Source organism: Tarenaya hassleriana, unplaced genomic scaffold, assembly GCF_000463585.1.
Source record: "Tarenaya hassleriana unplaced genomic scaffold, ASM46358v1 Cleome5, whole genome shotgun sequence".
Classification (NCBI taxonomy): Eukaryota; Viridiplantae; Streptophyta; class Magnoliopsida; order Brassicales; family Cleomaceae; genus Tarenaya; species Tarenaya hassleriana.
This window is the reverse complement of record NW_010967707.1, coordinates 316,681-331,412: the sequence shown is the minus strand read 5'-3', so window position 1 is coordinate 331,412 and position 14,732 is coordinate 316,681. Positions and strand designations below refer to the sequence as shown.

Here is a 14,732-nt window from a genome sequence, read left to right as displayed (position 1 = left end):
GGGGGGGGGGGGGGACTAAGAATCCTGGACTATCTCGCCGGTGTAGGCTTTCTTTGCCGCGAAAACCACCGGGAAAATCGGAGTTGTTTCACTGCCTCTTTTTTACCCTGTTCGATCGGCTGTGTAACATTTATCAATCCATGCCCTTGCTACGAACAAAACGCATCAACACTCTTCCATTTGTAGATGGCCTTCAGGGGTCGAGGACGAGGACGGGGATTTGGAGGCCGTGGCGGTGGCTTTGGCTATGCGAAGCAAGAGCCCTTTGAGCTTTTCCCCGTAAGTAGCTTCTCCCACTCTCATAATGTCTTCAGTAGCCTCTATTAGCTCATATAATCTGCAAATTATTGCCCAAAATACTCCTCTTAACTCGGGAAATAGTTGAATTGGTCTTGTAGTTTACGCAGAAGTATATTTCATTTGCTCGAGAAAATGACGATTTGTGCAGGAAATTGAGTTACCTGACCGGAAAGCTATCACAACCGACCCGGAATTAGTTGCGGGTTACTTTAAGTTCGAGAAGTTCTGGAGAAACTCTCCTTACTATCTGGGAGATGGCGTTTCAAAGAAGGGTACTACTGTATGCTCCAAAGTTTTCTTGTACTCTGTCTTTAAATGCCACGATTTTTAAGGCCTCCATCTTCTGTTTGAACCATTGTTTCAGAGAACGTGAGTGTCGACATAGAGAGGTATTCGGACTGGTCGAAGCCAAAGAGCAAGTCTAAGCGTGGATCCTTCTATGATTATCTGATTCTGAGACCCGATAACTTCCCTAAAGAACTTCTTGGAGGTTTGAATCTCAAACATTTTCCTCCCAGTATATACGTTGCCTAGTTCCCCTCCATTCATTGAATTGGTGCCATTGAGCAAACTCCTCTGATATATTTGATGAAATGCCAGATTCCAGAAGAGAACGGCCCGTCAAGAAGGCACGGTGGAGTCAGGAAGCAGGTTTGGTTTTTATAGTTTCGCTTTTTTGAGTTTAAGCCGCCTTCTTTCGGGAGTTATTCGGAGTTGAGATCATCTGAAACTGAGCTATATATATTGGGCAAATAATCTTTTTTGTTTATATATGCTCTCCATTTCTTAAAATTTGATCTTCTCATCAATAGTTTCTCTATTGTTCATTTACTGGGTCATGTTGAAACATCAACCATGGACCATTTTTTCAAGAAACGCTGTTGTTTATATGGCAGATATCAAGAAGTTGGACATTTTCGAGAAGCTTGAAGAGAAGTACAAGGTAACCAACTGCAGTGCTCATTCTCTTTTTCTGCGAATCGATCGAAGAGCAAAATGTCTCATTTTGCTAGTCTATAGAATTTCATTGCAGTGTCTTTAATTATTCTTGTTGGCAGAAATCTGGCAAGGAAGATGAAGTGGGTGAAGAAGCAGAAGAAGAACCAGAGGAAGATGAGGCTGAATACAGTGATGACGGGGACTATAACCAGGTTATACTTATATCTTTACACGTATATATGCGTATATATATGCATCATTTCTGGTATCAGTGAGTTCCTTCACAACACATATTTCCTAGGGAAGGGATTTACTTTTGGTTTCAATGTTGCAGAATGTGGACTTTGACGATGATGATGACGATTACAACCAACAAGATGATGGTGATGGTGAGAATTGCCGTTCTTTGACACGTTGTTACATACATAAACCAGGCCACATGTATACTAATTTATGTTCTTTGTTTAAACTATATTGTTGCAGATGAACCTACATTTTAGGTTTTGCATTTCTGCCGTACGGATGTCAATTGTCAAACCAATTTTGTTGGTTAATGGACTGGTTTGAGCAGAACCGGACTTGAACCAAGCAGAGTGTTCGATGGTTAAGCTTATTAACCATAATTTCTTGTGGGTTTAATACTAATCTCTTATTGACAAGAAAGTGTAAGTCGCATTTCACTCACGAACGATGTGCTATTTCGAAGTTCGCTCATACATGTAATTTTTTTACGGGAGTTTTGTATTAGTTAATATTTTTGTAAATGAAATTCGGAAACAAGTTCCCAATCTTATAGAGTTCCAATAAAAAAAATAATTCAACTTTAAAGTGTACCAAACCGAAGTCCTGAATTTTTTTTTTACTACAAACATAAAAGTTACCAACTTTTTTTTTTACCAAGTGCGAAAATGTGGAAAATTGAACATTCAGAAGGTGAAAATTTGATGTGGTAAATCGGGGTCACTCCCTGCGGAGGGGAGAGAATATAAAAACACAAGAGTGGCGATAAGGTCATCTTCGGTCATCTTCTTCAAACGAAACCCAAAACCACACAAGTTCACGGAGAGACGAACTCAGGTACGTTCTCATCCCCCTCTTGGATTTAGGGTTTTAGGCAGAACCTCACTTTATCCATTACTTCGTGGAAAATTTTCATCTTTGTTCGGTTTTACAGAAGGCAATGGGTTCTATTGTTCGTGAATGGGTCGGGTTTCAGCAGTTCCCGGCGGCTACCCAGGAAAAGCTGGTCGAATTCTTCTCCAAACTGAAGCAAAAGGTTCGCCCTTTATCTCCTTCCTCTTGTTTTCTGGGGACAATTTCATCGAAATCCCCGCCTTCATGTTTGAGAATTATTGCCTTTTGTCGGGTTTTTTCGGTTGTAATCACGGTGATGTATTCGGAAATTGCAGAACATGAACACTATGACGGTTCTTGTTCTGGGAAAAGGCGGTGTTGGGAAATCTTCCACTGTCAATTCTCTGATTGGGGAACAAGTGGTCAGAGTCAGTCCTTTTCAGGTACTCATTAGTTTCCACTTCGCTAGTTTCGTGGAACTGAGAAGCGGAGATATTGATATTATTCGATTTTGCAGGCTGAGGGGCTGAGGCCGGTAATGGTTTCACGAACAATGGGAGGATTCACCATTAATATTATCGATACCCCTGGACTTGTGGAGGCTGGATATGTTAATCATCAAGCCCTCGAGTTAATCAAAGGGTTAGCGCTTATTCTGCTCATTTTATCAGGAATTCATTTCATTGTGGTTGTGGTAAACGCTCTAGTTGATATTTTTCTCCGCAAAGGTGTTACCTTTTATGGTTAACTAGGTCTGTAGATTGATGGGTATGACTCCCTTTAGTTTTATTGCTGCCGCCTTTTATTACATACGAGATCTTCTTCTACAGGTTCCTCGTGAACAAGACCATAGATGTCATGCTCTATGTTGATCGTTTGGATGTGTATAGAGTCGATGAGATGGATAAGCAGGTTGTTAGAGCTATCAGCCAAAGTTTTGGGAAGGAAATATGGAGCAAGAGTTTGCTTGTTTTGACTCATGCTCAATTCTCCCCTCCTGACGAACTTTCCTACGAAGCTTTCTCCTCCACGAGATCAGAATCTCTCCTCAAAACTATCCGGGCAGGCGCTAAGATAAGGAAACACGAGTTTGAGGTAGTGATATGATACCCATGTTGGATCACTTTTATGACGACTGATTTTTTTTTTTTGGTATGAAATATTCACCCTTTCAAACTGTTATGATGATCTCTCATACTTTCGCTTGCCTGCTTGCTTTGCAGGAGTTTCCCGTTCCTGTTGTCTTTGCTGAGAACAGCGGAAGATGCAACAAGAACGAGAAGGAAGAAAAAGTAAGAATCTTTCAATCCTCGACTTTGATAACGATTGCGAGTAAGTGGCTGAAGTCATAATTGCTTCTTTGATGTGGGTTCAGGTTCTGCCAAACGGTGAAGTGTGGATTCAGAACTTGGTTAAGACAATAACCGATGTAGCAACGAATCAGAAGAAAGCTATTCTGATTGACCAGAAAATGGTAGATGGGTCTTACTCTGACGACAGAGGAAAGAAGCTCATCCCTCTCATCATAGGTGTTCAGGTAAATATCATTCCATGAGAGAATCCTGCACAGACCCATTGCTTAATGTTTCATTCGATTCAGAGCATAATCAGATTCTCCGCATTTGCAGTACTTCATCGTTAAAATGATTCAGAAAGCGATCAGAAATGATATCAGGACGAGCGGAAGGCCCCTGTAAGAGCTCTGCAGAACCCGGTTTCTGTCAAGTAGAATGAAGAGTTATCTCTTGATCCGGCTTTTATCTATCTGTGGTTTTCCTTAAGACAAATGTGATTTTAGTTCTTCCAGATAATTTTGATTCTGTGGCTGTTCAAAGTAGCAGCTCGTGTCTCTGACTGGATGATAGCATGAGTTAGTAATGGTTTCAAGCTTCTATATGATGGTCACTAGGACAGGATACTACGTGTCGTTCACTTATCCGTTGTGAAATAAACAGCGGGAAGTTCATGTGTCTAATGGAACTCCTGCACGTAGTTCTGTCTTTTCTTTTAGTTTCTTGGCGTGTGTGTCGGATGGGTAGCCGTGAAGGAAACGACGTGCAGTTTCCTCCTCCGCGGGTAAAACAAACAGCGAGAAGTTCATGTATCTGGCCAGATGCCGGCGCGTAGTTCTCTTAAGACAGCACTGGACACACGGGCCGTTGAGTTTGGGAACCGATCCTACACACACACAAATATGATTATTTTGTGGAATAAGATTCCGATTTCTATAAAAGAAGATTTTCTTGACCTGTCAAAAGGCGAAATCTTTAATCTTTTCCTTTCTTGAACGGAGAGGGAATTATTTCAAATGTGAATATTTTGTGGATTTCTATAAAAGAAAAGTTTTCTTGATAAAAAAAAGGCCGAAAATCTTATTTCTTTTCCTTTCTTGAACAGAGAGGAAAGGCAGTACCCGTCAAGAATTATTCAAATCTTTTTCCTACGCAGAGAGCAAATCACAAATGTCGACGTTTTCACCGTCATTAGCCGTTATCCCGTTTCTTCTTCTTCTCCTGCCTCTTCTGAATCTATGTCTGATTTCTGCGGATTCCGCGTTGGGAGGAAAAATCCGGTTACCCTCGGAGAGGAGCGACGGCGGATTCTGCGAGGGGAAGGTTGAACCGGGTTCGTGCCCGGTTAAGTGTTTCAGGGTCGACCCGGTCTGCGGCGAAGACGGCGTCACGTACTGGTGCGGTTGTGCGGACGCATTGTGCAGTGGCGCTCGCGTTTCGAAACGAGGGGCATGCGATGTCGGAAACGGAGTTAGGCTGTCGGTTCCGGGCCAAGCTTTGCTTTTGATCCACATCGTCTGGCTCATTTTGCTTGCCTTCTCTATGCTCCTCGGCCTTTTCTGATTTCAAACAACACAGTTGCTTTTTTTTTGGTGTTATACTGCCATTGACGAATGTTGTGACGAAGTTCTTGTATTTTCCTTTTAACGGTCGTTGTCGTTCTTTTCAAACGATGTCGTTCCAATCAGCACCATATATAAAACGGCGTAGTTTGGCTTTTACTGGACGGATCACTGATTTTTTTTTTTAAGAATTCTAAGCCCAAGCCCAAATAATAAAAGCCCTGGATTTTGCTCCTCTGGTTTCATAAACCCTAACGTTCACCTTCGTCTTCGTCCGTATTCATCGATCAGCCAGTAGGCAGAGGTTTCGTCGGTCGGAAAATGGGGAAAAGGAGGAAGAGTGACGGTGAAGCTATGGAATATGAAGACCGCGGGGAATCTGGTACCAGTAGGGAGGAGGATAAGAAGAAGAAGCAGAAGCAAGAGATACTTCCGTCGATGATAAAGAACAAGGAGAAGAGATCTCAAGTGTACGCGAAGCTCAGGCACGAGAAGAAAGTCGAGAAGAAGAAGAAGATTAGATCTCGTGACGCCGCGGAGAAGCGAGCTGTTGAACTCGGCGAGGAGGTATAGAACTGAAGAAATTAGAGCTTCTGCGTTTCGTTTATAATTTGTTGATTTTGATCAGAGGTTTCGAGTTCTCGTTTTCTCGTGCAGCCGCCAGAGAGGATGATCCCTCGGACGATTGAGAATACTCGAGAGCTAGACGAGACTGTTTGCAGACCCGATGACGAAGAGGTATCTTCTACTAGTTTTTGGTGTGTGTAATTTGATTCATCACATGGTTTGGCTTCAATACGTTGTAAGCATATCGCGTCACTGAATTTTGATGGTGTTTTGATTTGCAGCTTTTTGCTGATATTGATGGGGATGAATTTCGTCCAATCCTGGGGCGTGAGGTTACACCGAAGATCTTGATCACAACATGTCGTTTCAATTCTACTGTAAGCTTTTGCTCATCAGCCGTATCTGATAATGCCTGGCACGAGGAGATCTGTAAAGATTTTGTTTTTAACCATTCCCGATTCGTTTTGTTGCAGAGGGGGCCTGCATTTGTATCAGAGTTACTCTCGGTGATCCCAAATTCCCATTATCACAAGAGAGGAACGTATGATCTGAAAAAGGTGGTCTGTCTTTGCGTGTTTCCCCATAATACATTAGAACCACTAAGTTTCATGTGAGGCTAATCATTTGTTCTAACGTTCTGTAGATTGTAGAATATGCGAGGAAGAAGGATTTCACATCTCTGGTTGTAGTTCACACGAACCGCAGGGAACCAGGTTAGGTTTACTCCATATTTCGTACGTACACCTTTATATCCACGTATCTGTTTTGTATGATCATCTCTGTACAGGTTTGTGAAGTCTTCTATTCATAAATTTTGTTGTTAATATGCAGATGCTCTCCTTATCATTGGCTTGCCAGATGGTCCTACTGCTCATTTCAAATTATCAAATCTTGTTCTACGGAAGGATATAAAGGTATAAGCATTTCTTCTCTGAGGGTTTATTGTTATGAGCTTAGCTGAAGGTAAACACTGAATTTAAAAGTTGTTTACCTTGTGTATGTTTCTATTTGTTTAGTTTTAACTTTTAAGCTGTGAATTTTTATTACAATGCAGAATCATGGGAATCCTACAAGCCATGAACCAGAGCTCGTGTTAAATAGTTTCACGACACGTTTGGGTCATCGTGTTGCAAGGTAGCCAAAACTTTCAAAGTTTGACGTCACTGTAGATCTATTCTTGACTTTAATGCTGCAAGGATGTGACCCACATGGACTCGATCTTGATTTCTAATTTTCCAGAATGATACGATCACTCTTCCCTCAAGATCCGAATTTCCGTGGGCGGAGAGTTGTAACATTTCACAACCAACGGGATTTCATATTTTTCCGACATCACCGGTATGCATTTTGCGTTGCTCGAAGTGTAGCTGCTAATATCCCACCCTGGGAAAACTCATTTCTAATAATGCGTTTTGTTCAGTTACATTTTTGAGACCAAGGAAAGTAAGCAAAACGAATCAAAAGGCAAGGGTGCTGGTGATAAAAACGAAAAGGATGGCATAGCTCGAGAAAAAGTAATAGCTCGCCTTCAGGTCAGCATACATTTTTTACCGCCTGCTTTTGCGTGTGACATTTTCTGGTTACATTCGCAACACCAGAAAACGTGATGGGCAAGTTTTCTCTGTCTTTTGAAAATTCTTGGTTCAAAGCAACATAAAAACCTTTTGTTGGTCAAAAAATTTTGCACAGGAATGTGGTCCTCGATTCACACTCAAGCTGATAAGTTTACAGCATGGGACTTTTGACACCAAAGGTGGAGAATATGAATGGGTTCATAAGGTAATCGCCTTGATATAACACTACATTTTATGGACTATCTTGAAAAGTACCATTAACCTTAAACATTCTGTCTTGTTTGCCAATCTCAGCCTGAAATGGACACCAGCAGGAGGAGGTTCTTCTTATGATTGGAGACGTTGGTTTTTTCGCAAGTAATTTCCTTTCTTCTTTTCTTATAGAGGATGGGTTCTTCAATGAAGCATGCTCTTGATTGCCGATGGAGAAATGACATTGGTTGTTCATTACAACTTGATCCTTGTAAACCGATTTTTTATGTGGCAAAAGGCAATCCGACCAATTATGCCGACCTTGATCGGAAAAACTCTTCTAAATTATACACTTGTTTTCAATGAAGAATCCAGATATCCCCATCTTATAATATACATTTGCTTCCTCTACCTCTAACTTTGTTTTGCTCTCTACATTTTGTTTGCCCTGACATGTTAAATGCGTGTGTTTGCACTCTGTCTCTCCCTCTTAGAGACCAAGCAACATAACTTTGCAATTACATGCAAACAAATCAACAAAAGAACAGAACCGAAAACGTAAACCCTAAACAGCATCAGCTCATCAACAGGAGATCTGACGGCCAGGTAAACACCGTCTCTTATCAGTGAAACCCAAGCCAAGCCCTCCACTGTAATTCTGATCAGAAAGATCCTCTTTTTCTGTGCTTCATCTCTGCATAGCCTGCACATAATTCTCATGCAGAGAACTCCTACGACGAGGAACGTTGTGGTTGACCATGCCCGGTAAGCAACAAACTTCCCTCCGACCACCAAAGCTTCTTGTCTGCAGATGCAGGACTTGCAGACACTGGAGAAGGTAGATGCGATCAAAGCATCAAAGCCGGTGTAATAAGGGAGAATCACTGCGTCTAAGTACAAGCTGGCATGAAGAACCCCGGAAATAGTTGATGCTTCGAAGAACACATAGTTTACTTCTTTATCTATCTTGTTTTTGAACACAAGTGCAGAGACTTGAACCAGCTGGAGAATGGCTGGGCCGAAGCTGGAAACTGGGAAAAGGGTGTTGATCCTTTGACCCTTTGCAAGGATGAGGAGGATGACGGGAAGAAAGATGGGACCAGATGGAAGTAAGTACCTCTTGGCTTTATTCTCTCTTCTTGATAGTACAGTTGAAGTGATGATTATGATTAGAGTAGCCATATAAGCAAACGAAACGAAAAAGAAAACAAGAATGTCTGTGATGGGAGGGTAGTCGCCGGCGTAGATGCTGTCGCAGAAATAGTGGAAAGGGCAGTTGATGGGATCTAGGGTTTCTTCAAGCTGCCACCTTGTGCATTTGAAGAATGTCAACTGAGAATCCTCCATTTCCCATTTAGAGCTCATCATTCCAGGGTTTTCCCAAAATTCTTGGGTTTTTTTCCCCCTTGTGTTTGCTGTTTTCTTGTAGGGTTTCTTGCAAGCTAAAATAAGTATTCATGGTGGATTCCCTTTCATTGTCCGGTTTAGATGCTTGTGCTGCAGGCGAATTGGATAATGAAACACCATCTGAATGCTAACTATCTTAGAATATTTATTGCTAAGCTTTTCTTTTTTTTTTCAATTTCTCTTGCTATTAAAATATGCTTCTCTAGTTAAAATCATTCTCTTGTCTTTGCTTAGCGAATCTTTTTGTTTTTCGGGGATTAGGATAATTTTCTGTCCTGGGTTACTAATAATCGGGATCCGTAGTAGTTTAGTTTCCTTCTTACATTAGACCCATTAACCAAAATCAAGAACCATAACCTTTGGTAAAAGTTGTTGAAACGTTAAAAAAAAAAGGGGGCAAAGTTGAATCTGAACTCCCCCATGCCTTGCAAACCATTTATTCAGGAACCCAAAAGAAAAATCATAATCGGAAAGGGTGGTTGAAGGGATATTATACCAGTTTAGGCTACAAGGGCTTGTGTAAGAAACTTGATTTCTAAGGGAAATAGCAGTTTGGTGGGTGATGATTGTTGATGTCTACTGATATTCCACTGTTTTAAATTTAGACAAAAGCCTATCGTAACCTAAGACTTTCTTAAGCAGATATGTTTTATTCATTCGTTTTTTTTTTTCTTTCTTAAGATAAACCTAACCAGTAATTAGACTGACCCTTGAAGATAGGGAACCAAGGTCAACTAACATTGGTGCAATCTGTTCTGCATAAAAGTAGGTAGGGTCCAATATATATTTGGGCTGGATCCAAGTGGGCGGGCTTACATGTGATATTCGGCCCACAAGCCCATTTCCAATACAAAGATCTCGTGGGCTTTGTTCTCATAAAACAAATAAAAAAACATCACCGTGATCCTTGGATAATATAATCCAAGATTAGTTGAATAAAACAGTAACTGTCCGAATCATTGAGGAGGTATATCAAACTAACGGTTCCGCTCCGCACACAGAAATTAGAATTGATTGGTACGGACCGTTAGTGGCAGACAACCGACACCTTACAAGGACGCGGTTTCTTCTCCTCTGCCGACATTGTGCTCCTCGTAAGTTTATTTTATTATTTTCAAATAACAACATAATTACGTAATAAATAAAATAATTCAGTCTAGAAAATTAAACATAATAGAATTCTGACGAATTAGATTTGGAGTATCTTGACATTCTCAAATATATATATATATATATATATATATATATAATAAACCTGTGGGATTTAAAAAAAGAAAGAAATAGGTCGAATATTTCAGTTCCAATCATACCAATTGCAGCCCCACCGTAATCCTACGGTCCAGATTCTTCCGTCCTTTTCCCACCTCTACTCCTCCTCCGTTTCTTATTCCTCCCTGCGATTCCTCTGTCCATCTACTTCTTCGGTTCACTGTCTTCGTTGTCCCTACGGAACAAGCCAGATTTCGATATGGTGCATGATTTTTGACTTCGAGCTTCTGGTTCTTTTCCTTGTTTAATTTTTTAGTATTGTTTGAGATCTGATGATGGTGACGATGGCGTTTATGGCGATTGTGGTGTGCAGAGACTGAACTCGAGTGTAGCTACAATGGCGGAACCGAGTGTTTCTTGTACTACTTTCAATATCCTAGCTCCTATTTATAAGCGGCTCGATCAACAGGTTTGTTTTTCTCGCTTCCGTTCCGTTTCCTGATTGTATGCTTTGTTGATTCCGTTGAAGAATTTTCTTGTTCGATTGTTTGTAAGTGAATTCAACTATGGATGCGGGTTTTTTTTTTCACCGGAACTTGAAACAGAACCAGAGTATTCGAGAGAGTGATTTTCGCCCCAGGTGGTTCACTAGGAACCAGATGATTTTGGATTGGTTACTCCATGATCAGTCTTCGGTTATCTGTCTCCAGGTAATTTTCATGAAAGTGCTATCTCTTGTGCCTTTTCTATGTAAGTCAATACGAAGTCCCAAAAGTTGAAATTGAAAAGCTCTTTGTGGGTTTGTGATCTTTGTTGACTTAACCCTCCTAATGCAAATGCTTTGTTATTAGGAATTCTGGGTTGGGAATGAAGAATTAGTGCAAATGTACAAGGAGAGGCTGGGCAATGCAGGTTACACTACTTTTCAGCTAGCCAGGACGAATGGGCGTGGAGATGGTAAGTTTCTTCTTGTTCTTCTGCTGCAATTGGCTCAAGCTGTAGTTAGGAGGGAAACCATGCGTGTCTTTGTGGTTATTTCTGACTTGTTATCTTTAAATCTTTCCTTCTCATAAGGACCAAAATCTAAAGGTGTCTACTTAGCACTCTGCAAAGTAGCCATTTCTAAAACCATAGCTTAGTGTTGCTCGATATGCTCCTGTTAAAGGGTATTGGGTTCTAAACTAGTACTATCACGTCTTCACTAGGAAAGATGCATATGTCGGGTTGCTCGTTGCTGTTGCTATAATATTCGACACCGTTGTTTGTAGGCTGTCGTATAAGCGGCAACCTTATTCTCAATGACTGTTTGATGGTGGGTGGGGTGGAGTGGATGTAAGGACCCCCTCCAATGTCAAATTCTATGCTATAGGTTTGGACATCCTGTATTTGACTGGCCGCCATGTTCTTCAGGTTTACTCTTCCAAGCTGTCTGACTGGAGGGTTTGCATTACTCCTTACAGGTCTTTTAACTGCCATTCACAAGGACTACTTTGAAGTTGTGAATTATGGGGAGCTGCTCTTTAACGACTTTGGAGACCGTGTTGCACAGCTCTTGCATGTCCAATCTGTTATTCCTGTTATGCTTAATGGAAATGAGAAGGTTCAACAAGAGATTCTTATAGTGAACACCCATCTGTTGTTTCCTCACGATTCTAGTTTGTCGATTGTGAGATTGCATCAGGTACACCTTTCTTTCCAGAATTTTGCTTACCTATACCATTTCAACGAGATCTTGAGGCTTAACTGCCTAGCAATTTCTAATTCTGTTATCTCGGCTCCTCTGACAGGTCTACAAAATCCTTGAATATCTGGAGACATACCAAAAGGAAAATAAACTTAACAACATGCCCATTATTCTCTGCGGGTGAGCTTTTGGTCTCTCTTTCTGTCAAGTTATGTCCCTCCAAGCACGCAATGTAATCTCTGACTCTGTACTATGTTATCGCAGTGATTGGAATGGAAGCAAACGTGGACATGTCTACAAATTCCTGAGGTCTCAGGGGTTTGTATCGTCATATGATATTGCACACCAATACACTGACAGTGATGCAGATTCTCACAGGGTAGATTTCTTAGATACTTTTCTCTTGTCTTGCCTCCTATTCAGTACATGTATCTTTGATAGCCTTGTCCATGCATAAAGTCCTTCTCCCATTTCTTTTCAGTGGGTTAGCCACAGAAACCACAGAGGGGACATATGCGGAGTCGACTTCATATGGCTTCGTAACCCCAGCAAGCCAAGAAAACCATTGAAAACAAGTTGGGCTGAGGCAGTTTTCGGCATAATCAAGGTTAGATTTTCCATTGATGTCACATAATTCAGTTTGGTTTATCTCTAGTTTGGAATGTGACAGAAACCCGTAAGTTTACTTACACCTCCCTCGATGCCAAAATAACTGATGTTTTATTCATATGATAATTTGGCTTGATATAGAAGCTTACAGAGTACTAACAAACATTAGTCATTTATATTCCCTTTCCAATATTCTTCCCCATTTACTGATGTTTGACTAATTACATATAAATTCAAATCAAATGGCTCTTGGAATTCCATTTTAGTCAAATGGATCCCTGGATTGGATTCTACCTCCGTTAATTGCGCCTTGGTTCCCCTCACCTGGACCCAGTTTGTATCTAAATCGAGGCATCCGAATTCAACGCGGAAGTTAATAATATCTTGAGATATGACCCACATACCGAATTATATGGTCATTATCTACATCGTGTAGATACAACCTTTTTGTGATTGAGACAGCCGAATCTTTGGCTGGTTTGAACTTTGAACCAAGTCGTACACGGCATGCCCCATTCTTTACAGGCTTTTTTTTCAGCTGATATTTTTATTTTCATGCCTTTTTAACTCAAAACGGCAGATTTTTTGTTTCTACGGTTGGTTACAGTATCAACTCCAAAAAGCTTCTATTACTGAGGACAATGCCTTCGCGTCTCTAAGGGGCAGTAACAGCGATCCTGTGACTTACCCTGACTTTTGTGAGGTCCTTCAGAAGGTGAACTTCGTTTCTCTGTGGAAATAATTAAAAAAAAAGGGCCCAAGAAGATCTGTGAACTTGTACAAATGTTAGGAATATAGATTCATCCCATCAGTGTGGATATCTTGTGTTACAGGTAAATATAACGGGACTTCCTTACGGGCTGAGCTTCGAGGACACAAAAGAGCTGTGGCTTGGAGCCGATCTTGATGGAAATGGCCTTCTTGACTGCGAAGAACTTAAGGTAAGACCAATGAAAGACCACATTTGGACCCGAAAACTAAACCCTAAAAGCCTCATTGGATTGGTGTGGTTAATCATATAAACAGAGGATTTGGGACATGACATTGGCGGTGGATCAGACAGAGTTCTGCCAAGAGAGCCTCGAGGAGGAGAGTACAGAATCTGTAGAAGCGATAGGTTTCGAAGTGAAGAAGGCGGTCCTGTTTCCACTGGAAGCCGAGAGAGGGATGTGGCCGGAGAACTACACTCTGTCCGACCATGCCCGCCTCACCGTCGAATTCTCGCCTTGTCGGAGTTCTCTCTCCAGTTAAAATGCCTTTGAGCACAACAATCACACGATGTTTGTTTGTAGATACGGCCAGGACAGATGAAGGAACAGAAACCAATCCTCTTGTCATCCGTATAGTTTTTGGAGACAAGAGAATCATCTAAAGAAAAGTTTGCCATGGTGCTCACTCTGTTACTTGGATCTTTTGATTCAGTTAATCATCTTCCAAGTCCCATCATGCTTTTGCTTTAGTTGCATATTCATGAATCATATGACCAACTGAACAATGTCAATATTGTTATTATTATCATCTTTTCAGACGCATAAGTCCCCTCTGTTCCCCCAAAATTAATGGACAGATTTGAGTGTTTTATTAATTCAACATTCCATTCGGAATTGTCAAAGGGGCAAGACTGAAATCAAACATATGTACACATAATTGCTACAAACGTCAAGCAATTTTCGCAAACACGATCTTACACTGCGGACCCTCTGCACCTACCAGCGTATCTACTACGCCCCTCGATATATATTTACATTTTAAGTATTTTTCTTTTATTCGAATTTACTCCGATTCCTTCCCCTCCAAAACAAAAGAGCCCTTTGCTGAAACCATCGAAGCAGTTCTTCCTCTTCCCAACATCTTTCTCAGTCCTCTGATTCTGGGGTCTGTGTGAAGATGGATGGTATCGTGGGATACGGATTCCGTCCGTACGATGAGGAGCTGATCGACGATTACCTCAATATCAAGACTCTCGGACTGTCTGAGCTTCGATCCATGGGATCTGCGATGTAAGCACTCTACTTTCCTTCACTCGTGATCAGATCGTCCCAAGTTCCTGGGATCATGTTTTTTTTTCCTTCCTCCTCGGGTTTCAGTCCAGTCGAGGATTGATACGAGCGGTGATTCCGTGTGGTGTTTCTTCTCTCGTCTGGAGAACCAGAGGATGCAGAGCAGAAAAACGAGTTCTGGGTTCTGGAAAAAGACAGGACCTACTTTGGATATCAAACGCAGGAGAGGAGTTCGTGACAAGATTGGTGAAAAGAAGGTTTATGTGTTCTATTTACGTACAACTACGAGCCCCGTAAGAACTGAGTGGGTTATGCACAAGTAT

General features: G+C 41.3%; 6 protein-coding genes across 8 annotated transcripts in view; 5 read left to right on the top strand and 1 right to left on the bottom strand.

Moving 5' to 3' along the window:
* Positions 1-2,067, top strand: part of LOC104825918 (transcription termination factor 4, mitochondrial) — a 2,406-nt gene extending 339 nt beyond the window's left edge. The window contains exons 2-9 of the mRNA XM_010558359.2: positions 187-279; positions 449-572; positions 665-790; positions 901-951; positions 1,197-1,243; positions 1,359-1,451; positions 1,574-1,628; positions 1,723-2,067. Of these exons, the coding sequence (XP_010556661.1) occupies positions 187-279; positions 449-572; positions 665-790; positions 901-951; positions 1,197-1,243; positions 1,359-1,451; positions 1,574-1,628; positions 1,723-1,739 (606 nt within the window). The 3' untranslated portion in view covers positions 1,740-2,067. The remainder of the gene's footprint in view (positions 1-186; positions 280-448; positions 573-664; positions 791-900; positions 952-1,196; positions 1,244-1,358; positions 1,452-1,573; positions 1,629-1,722) is intronic.
* A 139-nt stretch (positions 2,068-2,206) lies between these two features.
* LOC104825917 (translocase of chloroplast 33, chloroplastic) lies at positions 2,207-4,229 on the top strand. Its single transcript, XM_010558358.2, has 8 exons — positions 2,207-2,316; positions 2,414-2,515; positions 2,649-2,756; positions 2,831-2,955; positions 3,144-3,408; positions 3,537-3,605; positions 3,689-3,850; positions 3,942-4,229. The coding sequence occupies exons 2-8, from the start codon at positions 2,420-2,422 to the stop codon at positions 4,008-4,010; spliced, it is 894 nt and encodes a 297-aa protein (XP_010556660.1). The 5' UTR covers positions 2,207-2,316; positions 2,414-2,419; the 3' UTR covers positions 4,011-4,229.
* A 433-nt stretch (positions 4,230-4,662) lies between these two features.
* LOC104825916 lies at positions 4,663-5,326 on the top strand. Its single transcript, XM_010558357.2, has one exon. It carries the CDS (start codon positions 4,776-4,778, stop codon positions 5,166-5,168), a length of 393 nt encoding a protein of 130 aa, XP_010556659.1. The 5' UTR covers positions 4,663-4,775; the 3' UTR covers positions 5,169-5,326.
* Positions 5,327-5,428: 102 nt separating this feature from the next.
* Positions 5,429-7,894, top strand: LOC104825915 (ribosome production factor 1-like). The gene is made up of 11 exons (XM_010558356.1): positions 5,429-5,734; positions 5,825-5,905; positions 6,016-6,111; positions 6,208-6,291; positions 6,378-6,447; positions 6,566-6,648; positions 6,789-6,868; positions 6,974-7,072; positions 7,155-7,266; positions 7,424-7,513; positions 7,603-7,894. The coding sequence occupies exons 1-11, from the start codon at positions 5,489-5,491 to the stop codon at positions 7,639-7,641; spliced, it is 1,080 nt and encodes a 359-aa protein (XP_010556658.1). The 5' UTR covers positions 5,429-5,488; the 3' UTR covers positions 7,642-7,894.
* A 38-nt stretch (positions 7,895-7,932) lies between these two features.
* Positions 7,933-9,076, bottom strand: LOC104825914. Its single transcript, XM_010558355.2, has one exon. It carries the CDS (start codon positions 8,866-8,868, stop codon positions 7,957-7,959), a length of 912 nt encoding a protein of 303 aa, XP_010556657.1. The 5' UTR covers positions 8,869-9,076; the 3' UTR covers positions 7,933-7,956.
* A 1,128-nt stretch (positions 9,077-10,204) lies between these two features.
* LOC104827359 (uncharacterized calcium-binding protein At1g02270) lies at positions 10,205-13,820 on the top strand. Of its 3 annotated transcripts, XM_019204033.1 has the most exons (12): positions 10,205-10,378; positions 10,490-10,585; positions 10,722-10,826; positions 10,968-11,073; positions 11,385-11,448; positions 11,527-11,797; positions 11,904-11,980; positions 12,065-12,179; positions 12,282-12,407; positions 13,017-13,124; positions 13,243-13,350; positions 13,436-13,820. In XM_019204033.1, exons 1-12 carry the CDS (start codon positions 10,376-10,378, stop codon positions 13,658-13,660), a joined length of 1,404 nt encoding a protein of 467 aa, XP_019059578.1. In that variant the 5' UTR covers positions 10,205-10,375; the 3' UTR covers positions 13,661-13,820. The 3 variants fall into 3 exon arrangements, with proteins under 3 accessions (XP_019059578.1, XP_019059579.1, XP_019059580.1); XM_019204034.1 differs by lacking the exon at positions 11,385-11,448 and having other exon boundaries at positions 10,206-10,378; positions 11,577-11,797; positions 12,990-13,124; positions 13,436-13,794; XM_019204035.1 differs by lacking the exon at positions 11,385-11,448 and having other exon boundaries at positions 10,208-10,378; positions 11,577-11,797; positions 13,436-13,788.
* Positions 13,821-14,732: the final 912 nt, after the last annotated feature.

What these genes read in the sequence shown, in the direction of transcription:
- LOC104825917 (XM_010558358.2), top strand. Translation starts at nt 2,420, where the DNA reads ATGGGTTCTATTGTTCGTGAATGGGTCGGGTTTCAGCAGTTCCCGGCG. An exon ending in TCTCCAAACTGAAGCAAAAG is followed by an intron (nt 2,516 to 2,648) that starts GTTCGCCCTTTA and finishes CGGAAATTGCAG; the next exon opens with AACATGAACACTATGACGGT. An exon ending in GCCCTCGAGTTAATCAAAGG is followed by an intron (nt 2,956 to 3,143) that starts GTTAGCGCTTAT and finishes CTTCTTCTACAG; the next exon opens with GTTCCTCGTGAACAAGACCA.
- LOC104825916 (XM_010558357.2), top strand. Translation starts at nt 4,776, where the DNA reads ATGTCGACGTTTTCACCGTCATTAGCCGTTATCCCGTTTCTTCTTCTT.
- LOC104825915 (XM_010558356.1), top strand. Translation starts at nt 5,489, where the DNA reads ATGGGGAAAAGGAGGAAGAGTGACGGTGAAGCTATGGAATATGAAGAC. An exon ending in GCAGACCCGATGACGAAGAG is followed by an intron (nt 5,906 to 6,015) that starts GTATCTTCTACT and finishes TTTGATTTGCAG; the next exon opens with CTTTTTGCTGATATTGATGG. An exon ending in AATATGAATGGGTTCATAAG is followed by an intron (nt 7,514 to 7,602) that starts GTAATCGCCTTG and finishes TGCCAATCTCAG; the next exon opens with CCTGAAATGGACACCAGCAG.
- LOC104825914 (XM_010558355.2), bottom strand. Translation starts at nt 8,868, where the DNA reads ATGATGAGCTCTAAATGGGAAATGGAGGATTCTCAGTTGACATTCTTC.
- LOC104827359 (XM_019204033.1), top strand. An exon ending in GACGAATGGGCGTGGAGATG is followed by an intron (nt 11,074 to 11,384) that starts GTAAGTTTCTTC and finishes CGTTGTTTGTAG; the next exon opens with GCTGTCGTATAAGCGGCAAC. An exon ending in GTGGGTGGGGTGGAGTGGAT is followed by an intron (nt 11,449 to 11,526) that starts GTAAGGACCCCC and finishes CATGTTCTTCAG; the next exon opens with GTTTACTCTTCCAAGCTGTC.